The 26,288-nt window shown below is 47.0% G+C and overlaps 1 protein-coding gene and 1 pseudogene across 2 annotated transcripts in view; both read left to right on the top strand.

Annotated features, from left to right (window-relative positions):
* Positions 1-7,324, top strand: part of USP31 (ubiquitin specific peptidase 31) — an 81,289-nt gene extending 73,965 nt beyond the window's left edge. Inside the window, exon 16 of the mRNA XM_080682124.1 lies at positions 219-7,324. Within this exon, the coding sequence (XP_080538250.1) occupies positions 219-1,762 (1,544 nt within the window). The 3' untranslated portion in view covers positions 1,763-7,324. The remainder of the gene's footprint in view (positions 1-218) is intronic.
* A 4,571-nt stretch (positions 7,325-11,895) lies between these two features.
* LOC308253879 (EKC/KEOPS complex subunit TPRKB-like) lies at positions 11,896-12,398 on the top strand (annotated as a pseudogene). Its single transcript has one exon. The product of its transcript is annotated as an EKC/KEOPS complex subunit TPRKB-like (transcript).
* The last annotated feature ends 13,890 nt before the right edge of the window (positions 12,399-26,288 follow it).

Genomic DNA, 26,288 nt, shown 5'->3' with positions numbered 1-26,288 from the left:
AGACAGTTTGCTGGTCCCTGAATTAGAATGCACCTGTTGGATAGGTAAGGGAGGGAACTGGGCTCAGGAAAGTGGACATCCCATGACTACTCCTTGAGCCCAGACGTGCTGCTCTGAGCGTCGTGCTCCTGCTGTCCCAGATGCTCGCCTTCCTTTCCCGGTAGGTGCTTCTGGCCTCGTTGCTGTTTAGCTTAACGATGTTCTCTTTGTGCATGCAGGAGGTTTCTCAACTCGACCATTCGTGAGGAGTGTCCAGCGCCAGAGCTTGTCATCCAGGTCTTCTGTCACCAGCCCCTTGGCCGTCCATGAAAACTGCATCAGACCTTCTTGGTCCCTGTCTGCCAAGCTTCAGATGCGCTCCAGCTCTCCTTCCCGGTTCTCAGGGGACTCTCCGGTTCACGCCTCTGCCTCCACCTTGGAGAAGATCGGGGAGGCAGTGGATGACAAGGCCTCGGTCTCTTGCTTTGGTAGCTTGAGGAGCCTTTCTAGCAGTTCCCAGGACCTGGGCGGCACTCCCAGTCGACGGGAGCACAAGGCTACAGGCCGGGCCCCTCTGGCTGTCATGGAAGGCGTGTGCAGAGACGAGCCAGAGGCCCACAGATTGAACTCCAGTGTGGCAGACACACAGAGCAAACACTCAGCACAAAGGGCTCGCTTGCCCTCCATCTCTGATCCATTTGATAACAATAACCAGATAGCTTACGTGGATCAGAGCGATTCTGTAGACAGCTCTCCCGTCAAAGAGGTGAAACCCCCAAGCCACCCAGGCTCCCTCACAAAGAAACCAGAGAGCACAACCAAGAGTTCCCCCAGCTCCAAAGGTGCGTCTGAGCCAGACAGAAGCTTGCGGAAGGGGAGGTCCGTCTTGGCAAGCCGGGGGTCATCTCAGTCCAGCACCTCCCCTTCCTCTCCGGTTCCTGCCAAAGTTTCTGTGAAGCCCTCCCGCTCCCGAAGCAAAGCGGAGTCTTCCAGGGCCCCCGCCCCTCCCAGGAAGGAGTCCTCCCCCAGAGCCCAGGACTCAGTGGCCTCTCCTTCGCCCCAGAAGCAGAAGTCAGCTTCTTCCCTCACTTGCACTGCTTCCTCCACTCCTGCCAAAAAAGCCTCGGGCCCTGCCACGAGGGGCCCCTTCCCCCCTGGGAAGGGCAGGACTTCAGATCGGAGCTTAAGTAGAGAGGGCTCCAGACAAAGCCTGGTTTCTGACCGAGCCAGTGGCCCTTCCAGCTCCAAGCCCAACTCCCCTCGGGTGAGCCAGGCCAGGGCGGGGGAGGGCCGGGGAGATGGGAAGCAGGTCAGGAGCTCCTCCATGGCCAGCCTGCGCTCCCCCAATGCGAGTGTGAAGGCTGGTCTGAAGAGGGACAGCAAGTCGGATGAAAAGGGGCTATCCTTTTTCAAGTCAGCCTTGAGGCAGAAGGAAACCCGGCGGTCCACTGACCTCGGCAAGACGACCTTGCTCTCTAAGAAGGCAGGTGGGAGCTCTGTCAAGTCGGCCTGTAAGAATGCCGGGGAGGACAAGGCAGAGAAAGGGCACCGGCCTCCAGGCTCCCAGCAGCCAAATGCCAGTTCTGCGGGGAAAGAGCAGCTTGTCTCCAAGGACCCTGCTTCTGCTAGACATTCCCTGCTGTCCAGTCGCAAGTCCAAGTCTTCCCCTCTAGACTCTGGAGCACTCTCCTCTCCTGGAGGCAGGCAGTCCTCCGAGAAGTCCTCCCCAAGGTTGCCTTCGAGCATGCCAGCCTCTGCACGGCCTCCTCCGAAGCCTCAGTGATGCGTTTATTTATTTAGAACCCCCTTCCCCCCCACCAAAGCCCTCTATGCTTTTGTTTTGTATTTTTTGGGTCATGTGCCTGATGTGTGTGCTTGCGTGCATGCATGTGTGTGTGTGTGCGTGCGCGCGTGCGTGGAATTCAATTGCAAATTGTTAAAAGCGTCGCCTTATTCTGCCATTGAACCAAATAACAGCCATAGGTAAAGCATCAGTACTGAGCTAACTGGAAAAATTACAGAGGATACCCTGGACAGTCCCTTTAGCAGTTGTACATATTTCTTTTAGAGAACTCTAATGACTCGTTGGACACTAGGGTTTGGGACCTGGGACCAGTCAAGCTGTCATTACTGTGCTCTGTAGAAGGATGAATTATTTGACCTGGGGTTCAGCTGAGCAGGACTTGTCCCCAAGGGGACTGTCATGTGGCACCAGGAGTTCTAAAAACTGTGACACTAACAATGAGACAAACCGAGAGAAAACGGTTGCTTCCTGCACTTTGGCCCCATCTACCAGTCTTTGTAAAGGGCAATATTTTAACACTAATGTTTCTCAGGTATATATACTCAGCCAGGCTAGGAAGGATGTGTATCCGTAAAAGGACTAGAGAGGAAGGTGGCCTGTCAGTGACTGTCATTCCTCCTACTGCCACACATGGACACTTTTAGAGGTAGAAGCGGTCTTTCACTACTTTCACATCGGCAAAGGTGTGGGTCCCAAGATGTGGCAAATTGGGTATTCAGAAAGCCAGTCACTCGTAGTTAAGTTTTTTCCCTTCTAAATTTGCTAGTGGAGGCCATTAGGAGTTTGAAAAGTAGTCGAGCAGTAGAGGAATCTTTTAAAGATTCCTGGGAAAAGAAAAAGGATTCTCAACTGCACATGTGAATCTCCCATTTTCCTCCTCGGTGTTGCCTTTCCTGTTAGACGTTGGAAGCTTCATGCCCACGTCTCCACAGTCTGGTCAGTTATGAAGAGGAAAGAAGTTGCTCAGGTCGGAAGTCAGTGGTAGTGAAGCGACGTGTAACCAAGTATTACGTACACGTTTCTGATCCTGCCTGTCGGGCTCAGTGACTGCTCTTCAGTATTCACTCACTTCTTCGTGCTTAAGATTGAATCTCTCACCAGAACTCGGCGGGGTCAGCACATGTTCCGTCTGGCCTTGTCCATGCCAATTGCATTTCCTGGTTAGAGAACCTCACAGACATCTCACAGATAAGCAAGATACCTGGTTTTCCAAGCTTTCTGGAGGTATCCTGGCAAGTTTTAGTTTTTTCCTCCTTTTCCTGAATGTCAAGAGAGTCCTAGTTCTCATTCTATTTGAATAGCATTTGTCACTTTGCCATGAAATACAGCATGCTATGTTTATGTGCTCTTAAATACTAACTTCCAAAAACTCACAGGTTCTTCAAGTTCTCCCTGAACTCCTGGCACTCGGACCCATGTGTAATCCCCCTTCAGTCCTGCTGTGTGTGAGGCGACCACACACACACGGCTGTGAATTCTGCACTGCCTTTTGTTGTTGTTTTTCATGAATACCTCTTGGGAAATGTTTCCAGTAGGTTACTTAACTTTATTTTGCTGCTAATTTGAGCATTAGCAGGTAACTCACAAGTCTGGAGGCCATTTTTGTTGAGGGTAGCTGGAATTTTAGACCCTTGTGATATCTAAGACTCACCCAGCTTGTGGAAGTTGCCGTAGTGCTCCCTGACATTTCCTGAGCATGCGTGTCTGCCCCGCGCCCAGTCCTGTTGCTCCAGAGCAGCGCTGCTTTCCTCGGCCCAGTGACTGCCGATGCCCAGCTGCCGGGGATGTTCTCGCTTCTGACCACACGTGGATAGCCAGTCTGTTAGGCACTGGTTTTCTGTATCACAAATGTGGAATCGCCGATTGGAGCCTCTCATCTTTCTCTCGCAGGCAAACCACATTTGAAATCTGTATCTCTGCAAAGTGTTAGAATTATAGTTTGGCTACACAACAGGTTTTATGAACACCTTTTGGGGCTATAATTATTTAAGCATGAATGGAAAGTAGTTTAATTTTCACAGTGGTGAATATTTTTATTCTTGAATGCTTCAGGAATGGATTTTCCATTTGGTTTAGTGTCTTAAAAAGCACACTACAAACTCCTTTAATTTTCCATGAGATCTAGAAACAAAATTTCACTATAAAATTGTATGCTTATGAATTTAGTCCTCGTTTCAGATTTAAATGGAAAAAATCAGGAAATATTATGGCATTGTCTAGGCATCTCTAAGCTGTTACATTTCTGCGCTTAAGCAATGTAAAGTTTATCCCTGATCACCAGGTATAAACGCTAAGCCACTGAGAAGGCTGTCTTGCCCGGAAGTTTGCAGGTGCTCTTTGAGGTGTGAAGTGTGGGAAATGGTTACCTGGTTCATTTCAGGTCTTTGGTAGGTTAGGGACTTGGTGTTGGTTCTGTTTTTCCCTGGTGATGTCTGGCGCAATGAGCATATGTGTGTTTGGGATTGGAAATCACCTACTAAGGATGGTGGGCTTGGTTTCTGGCCTCATCCGAGCACTCATTTCCTGGTGAGCACAGAAAAACCACCAACCACGGAGTTCGTCTCTCTCACTTGTCCACTTAAGAAACTTTTCATTTGGATTTCTTTCCAGTGAACAACCCAGGCACTGAGCCTACCACGTTCCCTAAGTCCCGGGCCTTGCCTTCATAATCCCTCCCCAATGTGTGAGCGCGGAGGGTGTTAGGCTCATGTCATGCAAGACCATCTCCCACCTTTTTCTATTTTCTCCCTAAAAGCAGCCTAACTGAGAGGAATACTACGCTGGACCAATAGGAGTATTTGTGTTTTGGTAAAGAGTTGTAATTATCTGAGGCTGACCTCAACTCTTGTAATCATTCTTTCGTCATTTACTCATTCGTTCGTTCATTCTGACACATTGGTGGAGGGCCTGCTCTGCGAGTGAAGGCCAGCTGCAGGCTTCAGGAGTTTGCTGTGGCCGAGGAGCCCTGGGAGCGCAGCTGATGGACCGGGTGCCGACAGAGCGAACGGGTTCTGCTGATTCGGCCAAGTCCTCTGGAAGCCAAAAGTGCCCTTCTTCACCTCCGGAGACGCTCTCCTCTACGTCCACTTTTTCAGACAGCTGTTTCTATACTTAGGGCTTGAAAATGTGGTCACCCACGTTGGCATGAGATGGATGTGGGGATTTTGCGGGGGGAGGGGGGAGGGAGTTTGAGTGAAAAATTGTCATCCCTCTATCATGAGAAACACAGGAACAGCATGTGAAGGACGGCAGTGGCAGCCTTTAGGAAAATGGAGCAGAGGAGAGCTGTGAGCAAAGCTCATTTACATAAAATAAACATGTTTTTCAAGTAGTTGACACCTGATGTCACCTTTCATTCTGATAAAATTACTGAGCAGCTGACTTTACTGTTTTCTGGAGTTATAATTGTCAGATGCAAAGATAGTGTTTCTGGGTTGGAATTTTGAGATAGTATGCAAATGACAAGCACAGTTTCTATAAAACACATTCTGTGAGGTGGGTTGAACTCTGAATCATTTGGATTGAAAAGAGCAAAATTTGCTGTCTAACCAGTGCCTGTGGTTAACACAAAAGGTAGCTGTTACTGTGCAGGCTGTCTAAGTTCATAAAGGATGCATTGTTGCTAAGCCTGCAGGAGTATTTTGGGGTAAACGCTATGCTTTTATTTTAGTTGAATAGTCAGTCTCACTGCCTTTGGCTCAGCGCCCAGAGGTGTGTCTTGCAGCTGCACGTGGAGCCTGAGCAGCCATGCTTCACGCACGGGACACAGGATGGCCCTGCATGGCCTGTAGCTAACCCAGAAAGCATGCTCTTATTGCCTATGCAAAGCACCTCACAGACCGTCCACGACACTAAACAGCTTTTTAAAGGCAACTCTTAGATTACGGAGCTCTGTTTTCTGATTTGTATTGTTCAGTGTGGTTTAATCAGTGTAGAAGAGCATGAATGTGGTCTCCTGTTTTGCTTTGCACATGTTTCTCTTGGCCAGCCTTTTGAATCATTGGCAAGACTGTAAGTATTTGCAAGCAGGAATGGGTTGGGGATGTTGAACACTGGTTTATATACTGTATTTAGCTTGAAGACTTTTGTGAAGTATAGGAATGTTCTAAAAATAACCTGCCATTTTCTATAGATTTTAATTGTTTATATCCTCTAGGGTTCTACTGTGGTCACAAGGAGAGAACGTGGCTTCTAGTAGTGCTAACAGTTTAAAATGCTTTTTAGAGACTTAGAGCTACTATTATGGAAAACAGTGGTCACATGAAGACTAAGCTTGTGGGGTTATGGTGGCGTCGGAGGGTGGGTTAGTTCTAGATCCATCTCACATTTGTTTTAACCTGGCACTTCCCAGTTTGGGTGGAAGTGAGATCCATAATAGACTAGGGAGGCTTCTTCACATCTCACACAGACTGCCCCTGAAGTCTCTGAAGCCTCTCATGAATGTTCATGAGACTGGTCTAGGGAACTTTAAACCCAGGTCCCTCCCCATCGCGCACACTATGTAGTCAGTGTGGTCCGGCCCAGGAATGACCACGTGGATTAAAGCTCCAGGTGTGTCTGAAGTGCAGGGTTGAGCCCTGCTGAGAGCCAGGGCGGAGTCCCAGATTTTGATAGAATGATGGTTTCTTTGTAATAATTATAATAGCAAACCCTAGGCTGCCCCCAAATTTCTTGTTTAGCTCATTCTCTACTTGTCTAGAATGTAATTTCAGGAAGTATTTTTAAATTTAAAAATGAATGTGAAGCATTTTTATTTGGAATCTTTTGTAACCCTCATTGGTATTTTTTCATATCATTTTAATAAATCAGCTAATGCTCATCCAAAAGTTTGGCTGCATACATTATGGATGGAGGCCAGTGGGATGGAGCTTAATCTGGTGAGCTGAGTGCTTGCCAAGGACTTCCGGGCAGTCCCTGTGCTCCTCGGGTGGCTCATCTCACCACTGCTGCCCGCGAGAAAGAAACAGTTCCCCTGGTGTTCGCATTTCAAGGCACAAAGCTACCAGGCTGGCGGGCTCCCTAGCGAGGCGGGAGCAGTGAGGCTGCTACCGTGGAGGAAGAGTGATGGGAGTTCCCTAGGTGCTACTCTGCCTGGGAGAGGCCAGGACGTCCCCTCTGCCTCTCACCACTGGCTAAACTGAACTCCGGCCCATCACAGGACTGGTTTCTCCCGGGACGCTCTGGCTGCACACGGGCTGCCGTCAGACTCCCGAGGCGGCTCGGTATTGTCCACGCACGCATGCTCAGTGCTGAGTTTCCTTAGCCCTGCAGTCATGGGAAAGAGGGGTCGTCCTGTGGCCGGAGAAGTGTGTCATATCTTTTAAGTTATTTTAGAACAAGTGCATGAGATGTGCCACTGACTTCTGTTATTTGTGTGTCTTATTATTCAAGGTGTATGCACTTTTGAGAAGCAGAATTTATATTTTTATGTTTAAAAAATTTTATTTCTGGAACAGCAGTTGATTATATTGCACACAGTTGGAATTAAGGGAAAAGTGGAAAATGTAACAAAATACAATAAATTTATTACACGATGCCCTTCAAGCCACACTCCTCTTTCTCCCCCTTGCCAAACTGCGTTTTTTGGTGTTAACCTCGGAAATGAAACAGATATCGGTACCACACTGATATTACAAAATGCCTTAAAATTGTACTGTTAAGTGAAGAAAGTAAGTTGCATGCAGATACTCTGTAAATTTTTAAAACAAAAAGTCACATCCATGCTTTTTAACTTTCACAGTCAAGGATTAGCATCCATGTCTCCACGGGGTAACTCAACCTGGCTCCAGACAACTCCACATTCTAATCCAGGCCCAGCGGACTTTCCGCGCTTCCTGTTCTTCCCTCCTGCCGCACCTCTGTGATGGGAGGAAACAGCGGGCCAAAGGGACCTTCCCTTTCTGGGACCTCTCTCGCCCCTCACTTAGCTTTGCTCTGCACTGTTCTGTTCTGGAATTTCCAGCTCCCTGCTGAGGATGCCATACCTCGTGTGGCCGCAGGGGGTCGCACTCCCATGGCAGCAGCTGCCGCACCTCGGCGGGTTTTGCGGGAGCAGTTAGCTGCAAGCTGAGTGCACAGCATCGGTTTCCCTAGAAGCGGATGCAGGTCACCGCGGCCTTGTGGCCTGGAGTGGGGTAGGGAGGCTCCCAACCCAGGACGCGTGAGTGGGCCATGTGTCTTGAAGCCCGGCACGCAGCACTTACGGGTTTTAAGCGGGAGAATTTTGCTTTAGGTTTCATTAAAGAGTTCAACCATGCAGTCCACTGACTATTCAAGAAGCTTCATTATGCGAAAGTTTGATGTCATAAAATACACAGGTTGAATATCTAAGCAAATATATGCGGAACGTTCTGTTTCCTCAGAATTTGGAGGGTTACTTTCAAATACCTGAGTGACCAGTACCTCCTGACAGGTTTCCTGGAGAAAGCCAGGCGTGACTCACAGGATGTGCCTGGTGGCTTGTCCCGCCCAGCGCCCTCCTCACCCAGGCGGCTCTTTGCTCTCCCCTGGCGGGGTAGGTGGGTGGGGGTGGTTCCCTTTTTGCAACCCTGTGCCAGTCACCTCATAGATAACCTGTCTCCGTGCGCTGGGGCTACCTCATGTGGAACCTTCTAGATTCAGTCTTGATTTGGTCTGGTCTTCACCATGCCTCCCAACCCCGGGCAACGTTCTCTACACAGAGAGAGCGAGAGCCACCTTCTCCCAGAGCCGCAGGGTTTGCATCCTGCCCAGTGACCCGCGGCCCGGCGCCCTCTTCTTCAGAGCGTTCAGGGATGGGGTATCCTTGGCTAACAGCTCCATTTTTCCTAAAGAAAGTAGGGAGGACTGGGTGAAGCCAGCATTGCTGTCTGAACCTCTGCAGGGTAGGCACGGCCAGTTCCTGGGCCTCAGGGACGGTGTTGGGTGTTGGCCTCATTCCTTTAGAGGGCCTGGCCAGGGGTGGGGGGGTGCCCCTTTACTGTCCCACTCAGAATGGAAGTCCAGGCTCTTCATTTAGCAATGCCCCTGTGCCCAAATGCGGATCTGACTATACCCAGAGGCACATTCTTACATTTCAGCGCTCCTGCCCTGCCATTCCCCGTCCCCCTCAAGGCATTGCCGTTCCAGCCCACTTCCTGGGTCGCCCAGAAGGCCTGTCCCCGAGATGCCTGTGGTGAGGACACACTCCCTCATCTCCTCGGTATCTTTACTCAACACCAGTCTCAAGCCCTTTCTTGAGCACACTTGTAAGCATTGCGACCCCCTTCCCTTTCCCTCCCTTTCTCTTCCTGCCACTTCTCACCACCTGCCACAGCATACGTGCACATATGTGCAACATACAGCACACATGCCCATTATAGCTGTCCCTTGCTTGGTATTGGGGGATTGAGTCCGGGACCTCTATGATACCACAACTGCAGATGCTCAAGTCCCTTATATGAAATGACATAGTATTTGCATGCAATCTACACCCATGCGCCCATGTACTTTAAATCATCTCTAGATAACTTATAATTCCTAATACAACGTAATGCTGTGTAGCTAGTTGTTTGCTGTATTGTTCAGGGAATAGTCACAAGAAAGTCTATATGTTCAGTATGGACACCACTATAATCTTCGTAGGCCTAACTGTATACATGTCAGCAACAATGTAACTTTCTTTCAAGTATTTTTGATCCACTAGTTGGTTGAACCCACATATATGGAACCCATGGATGCCAAAGGCCAGCGGGCGACGGCATGCCCACAGGAGGGCGGGTGTTCGCTTCTTCTGTTCCCTGCTCTTTTCCCAGCACCTGGGAGAGTGGGAGGCACATGGTAGTTACTTAGTAAACATTTACCACCTGGATTAACAAATTTTCTTTCAATATATTTTTATTGATTTCAGAGAGGAAGGGAGAGAGAGAGATAGAAACATCAATGATGAGAGACTCATTAATCAGCTGCCTCCCACATGCCCCCAACTGGGAATCAAGCCCACAACCCCGGGCATGTGCTCTGACGGGAATCGAACTGTGAGCTGGGTTAATGGATTCGCTTGGGTCATCACTTGACTGCTCTGAGTGTGCCCTCCTGTCGAGGAGAGGAAGACTACCTGCGCTGTAGGGTGTGGCCATGTCATGCTCAGCACAGGTCAGGAGGCACAGGGGCTGGCAGAGGCCTCGTCTAGAGGGACCTTTTATGACCAACTGCATTTGTCTTGAAGCAAATGAGAAACCAGGAAATATTTTAATTATTGTTGTTTGTTTTTTATTGTTAATCCTCACCCAAGGGTATTTTCCCATGATTTTTAGAAAGAGTGGAAGAGAGGGGGAGAGACAGAGAGAAACATCGATGTGAGAGAGACACATCAATTGATTGCCTCCCACTGGGAATCAAGCCTACAACCAAGGTACGTGCCCCCGACCTGGAATCAAACCTGCGACCTTTCAGTCTGTGGGTCAGTGCTCTAACCCAGCCGTGGGCAAACTACGGTCCGCGGGCCGGATCCGGCTGTTCTATCCGGTTCTCTTGCTCTCCCCTCCGCTCCTTTACTTTGAATTTATATTAGTTCACACAAACACTCCATCCATGCTTTTGTTCCGGCCCTCCGGTCCAGTTTAAGAACCCATTGTGGCCCTCGAGTCAAAAAGTTTGCCCACCCCTGCTCTAACCACTTAGCAGCCCGCCAGGTGACATTTTAATTTTGGAGAAAGTGAAGACCCAGTTTGTGCCTTAGCACCATCACCATGGCAATGATGTGGGGCCATTGGGTCCCTGCAAGGAGCTTGTTGTGGGAGCTTAGGGCCGTCTGTGGAAGGGCTGAAGCAGCGTTGGGTGGACAGAGGAGGGAGCTCCTGGAGGGTGGCGTGCTCAGGTCCGGAGGAGGCTGCTGCGTTCAAATTCTGGTCCCATGACTTCCCAGGGGACAACTGTGGGCAGGTCCTGACTTCTCTGCATCTCCTTCCTCTCCTGCAAATGTGGCTAATAGTATGCACTTGGTCATTGGCAGCTTGATGGAGGTGCTGGTTGCTTACATTTAACTTAATTAGAAGTGCATTTGGTTTTATCTATTATCTTGTTTCTTTTTGCTATGTGGCCTTCCTGTTTTGTATGCCCTTTTCTCTCCTTTCTAGCCTTCCTTCTAGATCAGCCTTGGGCAAACTATGGCCCTCGGGCCGGATCCGGCTGTTCTATCCGGTTCTCTTGCTCTCCCCTCCGCTCCTTTACTTTGAATTTATATTAGTTCATACAAACACTCCATCCATGCTATTGTTCCGACCCTCCGGTCCAGTTTAAGAACCCATTGTGGCCCTCGAGTCAAAAAGTTTGCCCACCCCTGTTCTAGATCAAACATTTTAAAAATTCCCGTTTCTCACTTCTGTTAGCTTGTTGGTTATACATTCTTTTACTCTTCATCTCATGGTTACTGTTGTGATTTCAACATGAGTTCCTGATTTATGAGTGTAAGAGAAATGAGATTTCACCCCTTCTGGACCTTAGGACACTTAAATCCCATTTTCCCCTTTCTACTGTTTGCTGTCCTCCCTCCTTCCTTCCTTTTTCTCTTTCTTAATATATTTTTACTAGAGGCCCAGAGCACAAAAATTCATGCACTCGGCAGGAGGGGGGGGGGCCTCACCGGCCTGTGCCCTCCTGTAGTCCGGGGACCCTTCAGGAGATGTCCACCGGCTGGCTTAGGCCCACTCCCGGGGGGACCAGGCCTGAGCTGGTAGTCAGACATCCCTCTGGCAGCCCAGGAGCCCTAGGGGGATGTCCAACTAATGGCTTAGGCCTGCTGGGAGTGGGGCCTAAGCCGTTAGTCTAACATCCTTAGTGCTGCCGCCACCACCTCTGCGCTGGCCAGCCATGAGCTGGCTTCTTGGCTGAGCAGCGCTCCCCCTATGGAAGTGCACTGACCACCAGGGGGAGCTCCTGCATTGATCATCTGTCCCCTGGTGGTCAGTGTGTCATAGCAACCAGTCCTTCCTGGTCTTTCCGCCTTTAGGGTCAATTTGCATATTACCCTTTTATTATATAGGATTGATTTCAGAGTTCAGGAAGGGAGAGGTAGAGAAGGATAGAAACATCAATGGTAAGAGAGAATCATTGGAGACGGATGCGGGAGGCGGCGAAGCCTACTTATCTATGAAATGCAGTTAACTCATCAGCTGGACTATTTCCCGAATGCAGGGTGACTCTTCTGTTATTTAAAGATGTAAAAAATGCTGGAGACTTGAGAAAAAAGGCCATGGAAGGTGCTATTAATAGTTCATTGATAAACCCTACAGTGATTATCGATCCATGTCTGATACTTGTGGCAGCAAACTAAGCAGTTCATCTCTACAAACTAGAAAAAAATGAAGACAAGAATTCTATGTACTGAAATTATTTTCAACCTGTCCCCAAATAACAATATTTCAGAGGCTTTGAAAAAATTCAGTATCTCAGCAAATGACACTTCAGTTCTAATTGTTTACATTGAAGATGGAGAAAAACAGATAAAGGAAACATAATAGCTAAGGTAGAAAATCAGCAAGTTTCCCTGAAAAATCTTCCTGAAATAACAAATATTACAGAAGTCAAAAAGATAGAAAGGATTGGGACATTATTGGATGCTATCATTTGTAGAATGTCAACAAAAGATGTTTTGTGAAATGACAGAAGCATTAAAAATGTTCAGCATTTATAAAAAAAAAAAAGAGAGAGAGAGAGAGAATCATTGATTGGCTGCCTTCTGCATGCCCCCTACTACTGGGGATTCAGCCTGCAACTCAGGCATGTGCCCTGACCGGGAATCAAACTGTGACCTTCTGGTTCATAGGTCGACGGCTCAACCACTGAGCACCACCGGCTGGGCTGCTGTTGTGCTTTCTAAATCTATGTACACTGAGTGACCAGATTATTATGATCTCTGAACGCATAATAATCTGGCCACTCAGTGTGTGTGTGTGTGTGTGTGTGTGTGTGTGTGTGTGTATTTTAGAGGCCTGGTGCATGAATTTGTGCATGGGTGGGGTCCGGCCAGCCTGGCCAGGGGGACGGGACATGGGCGGTTGGCCGGCCTGCCTGCTGGTCGAACTCCTGGTCGAGGGGACAATTTGCATATTAGCCTTTTATTATATAAGATATACACTGAGTGGCCAGATTATTATGCATTCAGAGATCATAATAATCTGGCCACTCAGTATATATTGAACATATGTAGATACAGAACTCCTATAACTAACATTATTATTAATGCTGGGGGTCAGTATACACTTAGATTTATCAATGCTCATGTCCTGTTGCTCTCAAGCCTTCCTGTGTTCCAGTGTTTCTTCTGCAATTATTTGCCTTCTGCCTAAAGAATTCCCTTGCGTGTTTCTTTGTGATGCCTGCCCACTTCCTTTCATTTGCCTGGAAGGTCCTTATATTGCCTTTACTTTGAGGGGTATTTTCACTGAGAATAGAATTCCAGGCTGGAAGTTATTTTCTTTCCTTCTCATTCCATGTCTTCTGCCTTTTATTATTTCTGTAGGTAAATCAGCAGTTAGTCTTCCAGCTGTTTCTTTGGAATTGTGTCTTTTTTTCCTAAATGCTTGGAAGATGTCACTCTTTGTTCTCCATCAGTTTTGTTATGATGGGCCTACCTGTGGGCTTTTTGTTTTTTATCCTGCATTTTATGAGTGTGTTTGTGAACTTTTCAGGCAGTATCTCTAAATATTGCTTCTGCTTTGTCTCCCAGCCTCTTCTAGGACTTGGTAAATGGCATCACCATCTGTCCACTTCAGCTTCTCCGTCCAGAATCCAGGGATCCATCGCTCACCCGCTTCCTGACACCTGAGCCATTTGCAGGCTCTGCCCAGCTCTGCTTTCACAGTCATGTCTTCACCTGCCCACTCCTCTTTCTCTCCACAGATAATGCCCGAGTCCAAGTCACCACAGTCTCCACGGGGCTTCTGCGCTGTTCTTCCTCTAATCCAGGCACAGAGGCCACCTCGTAGTGTGTCGACCACAGGCCCTTGGCAAGTGCTGTTTCCTCTGCCAGGAATGCTCTTACCCCAAGTGCTCATATGGCAAGTCCTTCCTATCTTAGTGGAACGCGGGCAGTCCTCCTTTGGCCACCACATCAGCGCCGTCTTCCCACCTGCAGTCACTCTTCGTCTCATTACTATTTTATTTTCACAGACCTCAGTCTCTGAATTTTTTAATTCTCTCTTCACGTATTCCTCCCATGTATTTCCACTGCAGGCACTGCTCTTCGGGCAGTCTTGTCTTTGCTCTGTTCCTTGTGTCATTTGGATGCTTTCAGCGATGAGCAACAAAATGTCCAACCAAAGTCTGCCCACTGTTTCAGTTTTGTACAGATGTGCACCAGGCGCGAGAGAATAAATCACTTCCCTAAAAGTCAGCCCAACAGTGGTGGCAGGTCTCGGATATGAACCTGTTTGTGTTTTCTCACAGTGCAACTCCAATACCCTGCACTGTCTTAAGGGAGGGGACTTCATAGTCAACATTCACAACTGCATTTAGTAACATGGTTACTAAGGGGGAAAACTGGTGAAGTCCAGTAAAGACTAGTTTTTCCCACAGAGGCCTGTTTTTTGCTCAGATTCCACATTCCATTTTGCTGCCACATCTCCTCAGTCCCCGGAACCTGACAGCTCTGTCTTCCACGACCGTGGGGACTGGGAAGAGTCCTGGCCAGTTGTCATACAGGAGGCCCTGTCGTTTGGGTTTGTCTCGTGCATGTCACGATCAGAGTGAGGCTTTCCATCTTGGGGGCAGAAATATTACAGGAGCCACATGCTCTTCTCAGCGCGCCCCTGGGAGAAGGTGGCGTTGCTGTGCCACTACTGGCGGCAGGCACTGTGGCCTGTGGGTGAGGCAGTGTCTTCTGGGGTCTGCATGGCTGCTGATTCCCTTTGTCCTTAGGAACTGTCTTGGGGAGACCGTGTCAGACACACGTGTCCTGTTTCTTCTCAAGCCTCGGGGCCTGCAGCGCGTGGGAGTGGGGGAGGCCCCGGGGGCCTGCGGCTGTGCTGGGGCGGTCAGCGGCTGGCCCTGTGCGTGTGGCCGGGTCCCACGCCGCGCCACCCGGTGCCCGCCGAGGGAGGCGGCCCCGCCAGGGGCCCTGGTGCCTGTGAAGCACCGCAGCCGCGTGCCACCCGCCCCGCGCGGTCCGGAGGAGCGCCGGGAAGCGCCCACCGCCTTGATGAATGAACTAATGAGCAGCAGCTTGGAAGGACCTTCACTTGAGAAACCAATACCAGTAATTAGCTGTTTCCTAGTCAGTCAGTCATTTATAATGTATGCCGCCTGCTTCTGGGAAAAGAATGGAAGCGGCTTGCAATGAAAACCCGAATGGTTCCAATGAAGACAAACAGATCTTCATCAGCTTCCAGCCACCAACAGCACCGCGCCGCCACCCTCCTGCTCAGCGGGATGCAGGACAGGGATGCAGGGCGGGGCGGGGCGGGGCGGGGCGGGGCGCGGGCAGGAGGCGGAGGCGGAGCCTGCAGCCTGTGTCTCCTATGCGTTTGTGTCATTGCGCCAAACAAGCCCTGTGAGATGCAGGGGTTGGGGAAGGAGTGCCTGTGTCAGGCCAGGCTCCTCGTGACAGTGCAGGCGGGGGCAGCGGAGGGCGCGTGCTACTTCCCAGCTGACAGCCACTCCTGCTCCCCCACCGCCTTCTCTGGAGCTGCATGTCTGGCTGCTGGGCTTCCGCTCCGCCCTGGCCCTGTGAGTGGGCAGAACCTGTCTGTGTCGCAGCTGGGCCATGTGTCTGCAATGTGCTGTCCCCTCCCACCCCAGTGGCAGGAGAAGTGGCTGTGGCCATAGCTGGGTGACCAGTTGACCAGTGACTGCTGAGCCATGAGCCTGAGAAGATATTGGTCAGAGAGTGATAAAAAGACTCCCCCTCATCCAATCTCCCTGAACCCCATAGCATCTGTAGGGCCTGTGGGAGGATTGAGACAAGGACCAGTGAGTGCAGAACAGCGGGGTGGTCCTGAGCTTAGTGCTGCCTGCAGGGGCGGAGTGAGGCCTGCTGTCAGTCCCTGCGAGGTAGCCAATTGCAGAGGAGGTTATAAGGTAAGGGGGGCGGGAATAGCTACAACCTAGAAGGGTTTTCACAGACGGAAGATGACACTCCACACACTGTCTAACTGCTACTGAGGTCAGTTAGATGACAAACAATCTAATGATCAGACATGGTATTTCCTTCCTCTCTGGTCTCCCAACCCATCAACTCGGGGAATCCTATCTAATAAAAGAGTAATATGCAAATTGACCATCACTCCAACACACAAGGTGGCTGCCCCCATGTGGTCAAAGACGGCTGCCCCCATGTGGACACAAGATGGCCACCACAAGATGGCCAGCAGGGGCGGGCATTTGGGAGGAGACCAGGCCTGCAAGGGAGGAAAGTTGGAGGTGATCAAGCCTGCAGGGGAGGGCAGTTAGGAGCAAACAGGCTGGCAGGGGAGTGGTTAGGGGGTGATCAGGCTGGCAGGCAAAAGCGGTTAGGGGCAATCAGGAAGGCAGGCAGGCGAGCAGTTGGGAGCCAGCAGTCCTGGATTTAGGCCCGGTTGGATTGGGCCTAAACGGGCAGTCGGACATCCCTCGAGGGGTCCCAGATTGGAGAGGGTGCAGGCTGGGCTGAGGGACATACCCTCCCTGTGCACGAATTTCATGCACCGGGCCTCTAGTCTATACTAATAAAAGGGTAATATGCTAATTAGACAGGGTGACCAGCCATCTTCCGGACATCCAACTTTCTTTGGGACAAAGCCATGGTGGTGGGGGCCGAGGCAAAGCAGGTCAGCAGGGGAGGGCAGTTGGGGGCCATCAGGCTGGCAGGGGAGGGCAGTTGGGGGCCATCAGGCTGGCAGGGGAGGGCAGTTGGGGACCATCAGGCTGGCAGGGGAGGGCAGTTGGGGGCCATCAGGCTGGCAGGGGAGGGCAGTTGGGGGCTATCAGGCCAGCAGGGGAGCGCTTAGGCGGCGATCAGGCTGTCAGAGGCAGTTAGGGGCAATCAGACAGGCAGGCAGGCAAGTGGTTAGGAGCCAGCGGTCCCAGATTGTGAGAGGGTGTCAGACTGACATACCCGGAGGGGTCTTAGATTGGAGAGCATGCAGGCCAGGCTGAGGGACACCCCCCCATGCACGAATTTCATGCACTGGGCCTGTAGTCCTGTATAATAAAAACCTAATATGCTAAGTGTCGACCATTGGACCGTTTGACCGTTTGATTGGTAGCTATGATGCACCCTGACCACCAGAAGCCAGATGCTCAATGTACAGGCATGGAAACATGAAACAGATTGATGAATCTCAGAGGGAAGGGGGGAGTGGGGAGGGTGGGAAGAGATTAACCAAAGATCTTATATGCATACTAGAGGCCCCGTGCATGGATTCATGCATCAGTGGGGTCCCTCGGCCTGGCCTAAGCCCTCTCCCAATCCGGGACTCCTCGGGGGATGTCTGACTGCCCATTTTGGCCCGATTCCCACAGGCCAGGCTCAGGGACCCCACAAGTTGTTAATGAAGCTCACTCTTGGTTACTGGCATTGACCTGTCTTTACCGCATTCGTGAGAAAAGTCTTCAGACACACGAAGAAATTCATCAGAGAGAAGGAGGGACGGCCCAGGAATCAGAGCAGGTGCTGCGTGTGAAGCCAGTCACTGCAGTGGGATTTGGGGGATAAGGTGGAGAAATAGCAAAAGTGTGTGCTCTGCAAGGAGATTGCCAGCGAAGCCCGCAGCATCGTTGGAGATACAAAACAGGATGGAAAAGCATTGGATCCCTAGTTAGATGAGTGAATCAAAAAGTCTTTATCTAGAAACTCCTCCAGCACCCCCCCACCAACACACACACACAGAGCAGCCAGCTCCTAATCTTCTAATCCTCTCCTAATCTATTTTCTGTCTCTATGAATTTGCTTATTCTGGGTATTTTATATAAATGGAATCAGATAATATACGTACCTTTTGTGTTGGCTTTTTTCACCTAGTATAATGTTTTCAAGGTCCATCCCTCTTGTAGCATGAATTGGTACTTGATTTCTTTTTATGACTGGAATATTCCATTTTGTTCTCCATTCATTGGTTGATGGACATGTGAGTTGTTACCTGGGATGATCTTCCTAACAATTGTGCTAACTCATCCAACATGAAGGTCCAGGCCAGTGTAGGGTCACTATGGACACAGCCCGAGGTGCCCGGTGCCAAAAGTGCAAGGGCATGTAGAGAAATAGGCTTGAAGTACCCAGACTCAGAAGTTACCATGCCAGAGGAATGCCTAAACCTCTCTACTCTCTAGAGAGAATGATATGTAAGCTTGTTATAAAAGAGACGACCAGGCCCGGGTGTCCTGGAGCTTTCCACCGGGCCTGCAGGAACAAGGCTGTGGGAAGGGACAACCATCCTTTGACATTGTCACTGTCGTTCCATGTCTTGAGACGAGGACACTGAAGCACAGAGGTCGTAGGCTTCATGTGCCAACTCGAGCGGTAGGGGAGAGCGCAGTGCCACCCGAAAGGAACGGACGGAAGCAGATTTACAGACTGACCAGGCTCTTAGGTAGTGAGCTCTCCGCACAGAGCTGGCTTGTCATGGGGAACTCGAACAACAGCCACGAGAAAATGGACAATGCACTTGGAATCAAAAGACTTGAGTCCCAACACTGGTCCTTCTTAGCTGTAAAACCTCAGATGCGACAACATGTATGACCTCAACAGAGTCACAAAGCATGAGGAAAGTCTACCAAGAAGAGCCCGTCACATTTGTTCTACTTACAGATAAGATTAGATGTTACCACCATCTGCTAGAATTTCACTTTGTTCCCATTTTTCTTTGGTCTCTCTCTCTCTCTCTCTCTCTCTCTCTCTTTAAATTCTCACCTGAGGATATTTTTCCATTGACTTTTAGAGAGAGTGGAAGAGAGAGAAATATTGATGTGAGAGAAACACATAGATTAGTTTCCTCTTGCATGCACCTCGACCAGGGCCCAGGCCAGGGAGGAGCCTGCATCTGAGGTAAATGCCCTTGACTAGCCGATGCTCTATCCCCAAACCGGCTAGGGCTTATCTGGTCTCTTGAAAGATGGAATTGGTTTTATTTTTTTCATAGTAAGGTAATTCTCATAAAGAATCTTGTGTGTTTTGAGAGCTTGCTTATTTCTAACATGTACTTTTATTTTCTTATTGTAAAGCTTTTCTCTGTAAACATTTAAATCATTAACCAGATGTGTATCTTAAACTAAATAAAGCATGTCATCAGCCATATCACACAAAGTTGCTGATCATAACATTTTGTTTATTTTTGTTTTTAATATTTTTTATTGTTCAAAGTATTACATGTAGTAGTACATATATCTCCTTTTTTCCCCCCATTGACCTTCCCCCAGCCTTCCCTACCCCCTGTCACATGCCCTCATCCCACCCCCCAGTGTCTTGTGTCCATTTGTTGTGCTTATATGCATGCATACAAGCCTTTGGTTGGTCTCTTTCCCCCCATCTCCCCAAAACTCCCCAGCCTTCCCACTGTAATTTGACAGTCCTTTCGGTGCTTTACTGCCTCTGTATCTATCTTTTTGTTCATCAGGTTATAATGTTCTTTATTTTCCATAAATGAGTGAGATCATGTGGTATTTTTCTTTCATTGCCTGGCTTATTTCACTTAACATACTGCTCTCCAGGTCCATCCATGCGGCTGCAAATGGTAAGAATTCCTTCTTTTTTATAGCAGGTAGTATTCCATTGTGTAGATGTACCATAGTTTTCTAATCCACTCAACTGCTGATGGGCATTTAGGCTGTTTCCAAATCTTAGCTATGGTGAATTTTGCTGCTGTGAACATAGGGGTGCATATATCCTTTCTGATTGGTGTTTTTAGTTTCTTGGGATATATTCCTAGAAGTGGGATTACTGGGTCAAATGGGAGTTTCATTTTTAGTTTTTTGAGGAAACTCCATACTGTTCTCTACAGTGGCTGCACCAGTCTGCATTCCCACCAGCAGTGCACGAGGGTTCCTTTTTCTCCGCATCCTCGCCAGCACTTGTCGTTTGTTGATTTGTTAATGATTGCCATTCTGACAGGTGTGAGATGGTACTGCATTGTCGTTTTTATTTGCATCTCTCGGTTAATTAGTGACTTTGAGCATGTTTCCATATGTCTCTTGGCCTTCCTTCTGTCTTCTTTTGAAAAGATTCTATTTAGGTCCGTTGCCCATTTTTTTATTGGATCATTTATCTTCCTTTTATTAGATTGTATAAGTTCCCTGTAGATGTTGGAGATTAAACCTTTATCAGTGATAACATTTGCAAATATATTCTCCTATACAGTGGGCTTTCTTGTTGTTTTGTTGATGGTTCCTTTTGCTGTGCAAAAGCTTTTTATTTTGATGTAGTCCCATTTGTTTATTTTCTCTTTAGCTTCCATTGCCCTAGGAGTGGTATCTGTGAAGAAATTGCTTTGGTATATGTCAGATTTCTCTGCCTGTGGATTCCTCTAGTATTTTTATGGTCTCCCATCTTATGTTTAAGTCCTTTATCCATTTTGAGTTTATTTTTGTGTATGGTGTAAGTTGGTGATCTAGTTTCATTTTTTTGCATGTATCTGTCCAATTTTCCCAACACCATTTATTGAAGAGACTGTCTTGACTCCATTGTATGTTCATGCCTCCTTTGTCAAATATTAATTGCGTATAGTGGTTTGGGTCAATGTCTGGGTTCTCTATTCTATTCCATTGGTCTATATGTCTGTTCTTATGCCAGTACCAGGCTGTTTTGAGAACAGGACTTGTAATACAGCTTGAAATCTGGTATTGAGATCCCACCTGCTTTGTTCTTTCTCAGGATTGCTGTGGCTATTTGGGGTCTTTTTTTTTTTTATTCCAGATGAATTTTTGGAGAGTTCTTTCTAGGTCTGTGAAATATGCCATTGGTATTTTAATGGGGAGTGCATTGAATCTATAGATTGCTTTGGGTAGTATGGACATTTTAATGATGTTGATTCTACCAATCCATGAACATGGTATGTTCTTCCATCTGTTTATGTCTTCCTCTATCTCTTTTTTCAGTGACCTGTAGTTTTCCGCATATAGGTCTTTTACCTCCTTAGTTAAGTTTATTCCTAGGTATCTTAATTTTTTTTGGTGCAATGATAAATGGGATTGCTTTTTAAATCTCTCTTTCTGTAAGTTCCCTATTGGTGTATAGAAATGCCATAGATTTCTTGGCGTTAATTTTGTATCCTGCTACATTGCCGAATTCATTTATTAAGTCTATTAGTTTTTTGATGGAGTCTTTCGCGTTTTTTATGAACAATATCATGTCTTCTGCAAATAAGGACAGTTTTAATTCTTCTTTTCGAATTTGGATGCCTTTTATTTATTCTTCTTGTCTAATTCTAATGGCTAATACTTCCAGTACTATGTCAAACAGGAATGGTGAGAGTGGGCATCCCTGTCTTGTTCCTGTTCTTAGGGGAAATGGTTTTAGTTTTTGCCCATTGAGTATGATGTTAGCTGTGGGTTTATCATATATGGCTTTTATTATGTTGAGGTATGATCCTTCTATTCCCACCTTGTTGAGAGTTTTTATCAAGAAAGGGTGTTGGATTTTGTCAAATGCTTTTTCTGCATCAATTAATATGACTATGTGATTTTTATCTCTCAATTTGTTTATGTGATGTATCACGTTTATTGATTTGCAAATATTGTACCATCCTTGCATCCCTGGGATAAACCCTACTTGGTCATGGTGTATGATCTTTCTGATGTAGTGCTGGATCCGATTTACTAGAATTTTGTTGAGGATTTTGGCATCTATGTTCAGAAGGGATATTGGCCTGTAATTCTCTTTCGCTGTGTTGTCTTTATCTGGTTTTGATATTAGGGTGATGCTAGCTTCATAGAAGGAGCTTGGAAGTGTTCCTTCCTCTTGAATTTTTTGGAATAGTCTGAGGAGTATAGGTTTTAGTTCTTCCTTGAATGTTTGGTAAAACTCCCCTGTGAAGCCGTCTGGCCCCAGGCTTTTGTTTGCTGGGAGATTTTTGATGACTGCTTCAATTTCTTCTGTAGTTATTGGCCTATTGAGATGTTTAGATTCTTCCTGATTGAGTTTTGGAAGGTTATATTTTTCTAGGAATATGTCCATTTCCTCCAGGTTGTCCAGTTTGTTGGAATAGAGTTGTTCATAGTATTTTTTTTTAATAGTCCTTTGTATTTCAGTGGGGTCTGTTGTTATTTCACCTCTTTCATTTCTGATTTTGTTTATTTGGGTCCTCTCTCTTTGCTTCTTGGTGAGCCTGGCTAGAGGTTCATCAATCTTGTTTATCCTTTCAAAGAACCAGTTCTTGGTTTTGTTGATCTTTTGTATTGTTTCTTTGGTCTCTATGTCGTTTATCTCTGCTCTGATCTATATTATTTCCTTCCTTCTGCTTACACTGGGCTTTTCTTGTTGCTCTCTAACTCTTTGAGTTGTTGCGTTAGGTAATTTATTACCATTGTTTCTTGTTTTTTGCAGTAGGCTTGTAGAGCTATGAACTTCCCTCTCAAGACTGCTTTCGCTGTGTCCCATAGATTTTGGATTGTAGTGTTTTCATTGTCATTTGTTGCCATGATGTTTTTTTATTTCTTCTTTGATCTCTCTGGTAACCCAGTCATGGCTTAATAGCATGCTGTTTAGTCTCCATGTGTTTGATTTCTTTGGGTTGTTTTTATTGTAGTTGATTTCCAGTTTTATGCCACTGTGGTCTGAGAAGATGCTTGATATGATTTCTATCTTCTTGAATTTGAAGAGACTTTGCCTATGTCCCAACATATGGTCTATCTTTGAAAATGACCCATGTGCACTTGAGAAGAATGTATATTCTGTGGCTTTGGGGTGAAATGTTCTGAAGATGTCAATTAATTCCATCTGGTCTAGTGAGTCATTTAGGATTGATGTTTCTTTGCTGATTTTTTGTTTAGAGGATTTGTTCAATGGTGATAGTGGGGTATTAAAGTCTCCTACTATGATTGTATTGCTGTAAATCTCTCCCTTGATATCCTTCAGGAGTTTTTTTTATATATTTGGGTGCTCCTGTATTGGGTGCATATATGTTTACCAGAGTTATTTCTTCTTGTTGGATTGCTCCCTTTAGTATTATGAAGTGGCCTTCCTTATCTCTTGTTATGTCCTTCACTTTGAGATCTAATTTGTCAGATATAAGTATTGCTACCCCAGGTTTTTTTTCAGTTTCATTTGCCTGGAAAACCTTTTTCCATCCCTTCACCCTCAGTCTGTGTGCATCTTTTTTTCTGAGGAGGGTTTCTTGTAGACAGCAGATATATGGGTCGTGTTTTCTTATCCAATCCGTTACCCTGTGTCTTTTGATTGGGGCATTTAATCCATTTACATTTAAAGTTATTATTGATAGGTACTTATTTGCTGCCATTGTTATTCTTTACCCCTGTGTTCCTTCTTCACTTCCTACTTCTTTCTTTCTTTCTTTTTCTTTTTTTACAGCAGACCCTTTATCATTTCTTGCATTGCTGGTTTGGTGGTAATAAATTCCCTTAGTCCTTTTTTGTCTGTGAAGCTCCTCATTTCACCTTCAATTTTGATTGATAGCCTTCCTGGGTACAGTATTCTTGGATTCAGACCCTTCCTTTGCATGACTTTGTATATTTCATTCCATTCCCTTCTGGCCTGATGAGTTTCTGTTGAGAAATCAGTTGCTAGTCTGATGGGGGTTCCTTTGTAGGTAACTTTCTGTCTCTCTCTTGCCGCTTTTAAGATTCTTATTTTGTCGTTGGTGTTTGCCAATTTAATTATAATGTGCCTTGGCGTCAGTCTTTTGGGGTTCATTTTGCTTGGGACTCTGTGAGCTTCTTGGATTTGTGTGGGTTTTTCTTCCCTATATCAGTGAAGTTTTCTGTCATTATTTCTTCAAACAGGTTTTCTATTCCTTGCTCAGTTTCCTCTCCTTCTGGAACCCCTATTATGTGGATGTTGTTTTGTTTCATGTTGTCCCAAAGTTCCCTTAGGCTCTCCTCCTGCTTTTCAATTTTTTTTCCTAGATGCTGCTCTACTTGGGTATTTTTTCCTACCTTATCTTCTAGCTCACTGATGCGGTCCTCTGCTTTTTCTAGTCTACTCTTGATGCTTTCTATTGAGTTCTTTACAGCAGCGATGTCATTGTTCATTTCTTCTTGGTTCTTCTTCATTTCCTCTTGGTTCTTACACATATTGTCGAATTTGTCTTCCATTCTTTTCAGCCATCTTATGACCATTTCTATGAACTCCTTCTCTGACAGATTGCTTGCCTCCATTTTGTTTACTTCCTTTTCTGGTGATGCCTGCCTTTCTTTCATTTGCGGGCTGTTTTTTTGTCTCCCCATGGTCTCTCTTCTCTGGGCGTCTGGTTATGTAGTTCTCTCTCTCCTGCATTGATTTAAAGGCACAAAATACAACACAACCATGTACAATGCACACGGCACTGAACAGAAATGTATTCACGATACTAATAACCCCAAATAAAGGTGACCACCAGAGAAAGGCAAATTAGAGGATAGGAGACAAAGAAGGAGAGAGAAAAAAAAGAAAGGAGTGCAAAAATGAAATTAAAAAAAGGAAAAAAAGTAAGAGAGAAAAGAAAGAGAATACAAAAGAAGAGGGGAACAAACTATATATATGGGGAGAAAACTCCAATAGAACAGCCACTAATCCCAACAAATGCTTGCAACAAGTACCTGGAGATGAATACAAACTACAAACAACAACTAATATCAAGCGAGGCGAGGAAAAACAGAAGCAAAAAACAAACAAAAACAAAACAAAACAAAAAGAATAAGCGAAACAACCTCACAAACACGCATAAAAAAATCGATATAATCAACAATCAAGCAAATAATAACAAAAGGACAGAGTGAAAAATTTTTTTTTGGATAGTGAAGAAAGAGAAGAGAGAGGTGTGTATGGACTTGGAGCAAGGGATTGGAAATTAGATATATAAGTAGGGTGAAATTTTAACAGGTGGTAAAAAGAAGGAATAGGGAAAATCTAAAGCAGGAAAAGGGTAAGAGAAACAGGACAACAAAAGGTGAAAAGTTAGGAAGAGAGTGATGGCATAAAGGTAAAGTTGAGATAGAGTAAAATGATGCTAAAAGAAAGATGAAAATAGAATGTAGAACACTAATCCCAAAGTAAAATAAAGAAAAAATAAAATGACACTTTTTTTAAAACAAGGTAAAATAGTAGTAGTAATAATACTGATTGAAAATAAAAATGTAATAATTAAAAAGGTAAAATCAGAGAGAAACCAAGATGGTGGCATAGGTAAACACCTAAACTGCTGCCTCGCACAACAATTTCAAAACTACAACTAAAAGACAGAACGGACACCATCCAGAACCACAGGAAAGCTGGCTGAGTGAAAATTCTACAACTAGAAGGAAAGAGGAAAGCTCACAGAGAATTGGAGGTATGGCAAAGGGGCTTTGTGCGCGCAGAGAGGAAGGGCGGCTGAGAGCCTGGCTGACTTTCTCTGGCGGAAGGGGGAAGGAAGCTTCCGACCGCACTGAACCCCAGTTCCGGGCGAACCCCTGGGGACCCACGCTCTTACGGGGGGAGTCTGGACTCTCGGGCGGAGACTCGGGAGCCGGGGAAGGCGGAGGACTGAAAGTGCCCGCGCGCGCGCGCCAGTGCGCACAAAGGCTGCGGAGGTTGCCACAGGCTTTCCCTAGTGGAAGGGAGTCAGAGGATTCTGACTGCACTGAGCCCCAGTTCTGACTGCAGTGAACCCCAGTTCCAGGTGAGCCCCTGGGGACCCACGCTCTTGTGGGGGAGTCTGGACTCTCGGGCGGAGACTCGGGAGCCGGGGAAGGCGGAGGACTGAAAGCGCGCGTGCGCGTGCCAGTGCGCACAAAGGCTGCAGAGGTTGCCACAGGCTTTCCCTAGTGAAAGGGAGTCAGAGGCTCCTGACGGCACTGAGCCCCAGTTCTGACTGCAGTGAACCCCAGTTCCAGGCGAGCCCCTGGGGACCCACGCTCTTGTGGGGGGAGTCTGGACTCTCGGGCGGAGACTTGGGAGCCGGGGAAGGCGGAGGACTGAAAGCGCACATGCGCGCAAGGGCAAGGCTGACAGGAAGCCAAGACTGAGACTCCACCCCATCAAAGGTGAGCACAGAGGCTATTGCAATTTGGCAAGTCTAATCCTATAAGGCTGTCTCCAGCACCGAACTTCTCCCAGCATAGACACAGCTGATCCTTACAGCCAACTGGCCTGGAGGTCAATTCTTCCCAGTGATACAAACAACAATAAAGACTTAATTACAACAAGGCTGTACACACAGTCCACAAAGGGGTGCACCAAGAGTGTCCACCTCAGGTTAACTGGGGAAGCAGACCCACTGGGCCATATTGGAAACCTAGCACAAATATCTACCTTACCAACTCAGGGAATCAGTGAAAATGCGGGGTCAAAGAATCAGATCACAAACGAAAGAAATGGAGGAAAACAAACGACTGGATATAGAATTCAAAACCACGGTTATAAGACTTTTTAAGAATATCCTAG

Source organism: Plecotus auritus (assembly GCF_963455305.1).
Source record: "Plecotus auritus genome assembly, chromosome: 7".
Classification (NCBI taxonomy): Eukaryota; Metazoa; Chordata; class Mammalia; order Chiroptera; family Vespertilionidae; genus Plecotus; species Plecotus auritus.
Note: the sequence above shows the minus strand (reverse complement) of the source record. Positions and strands in the feature narration are given on the sequence as shown.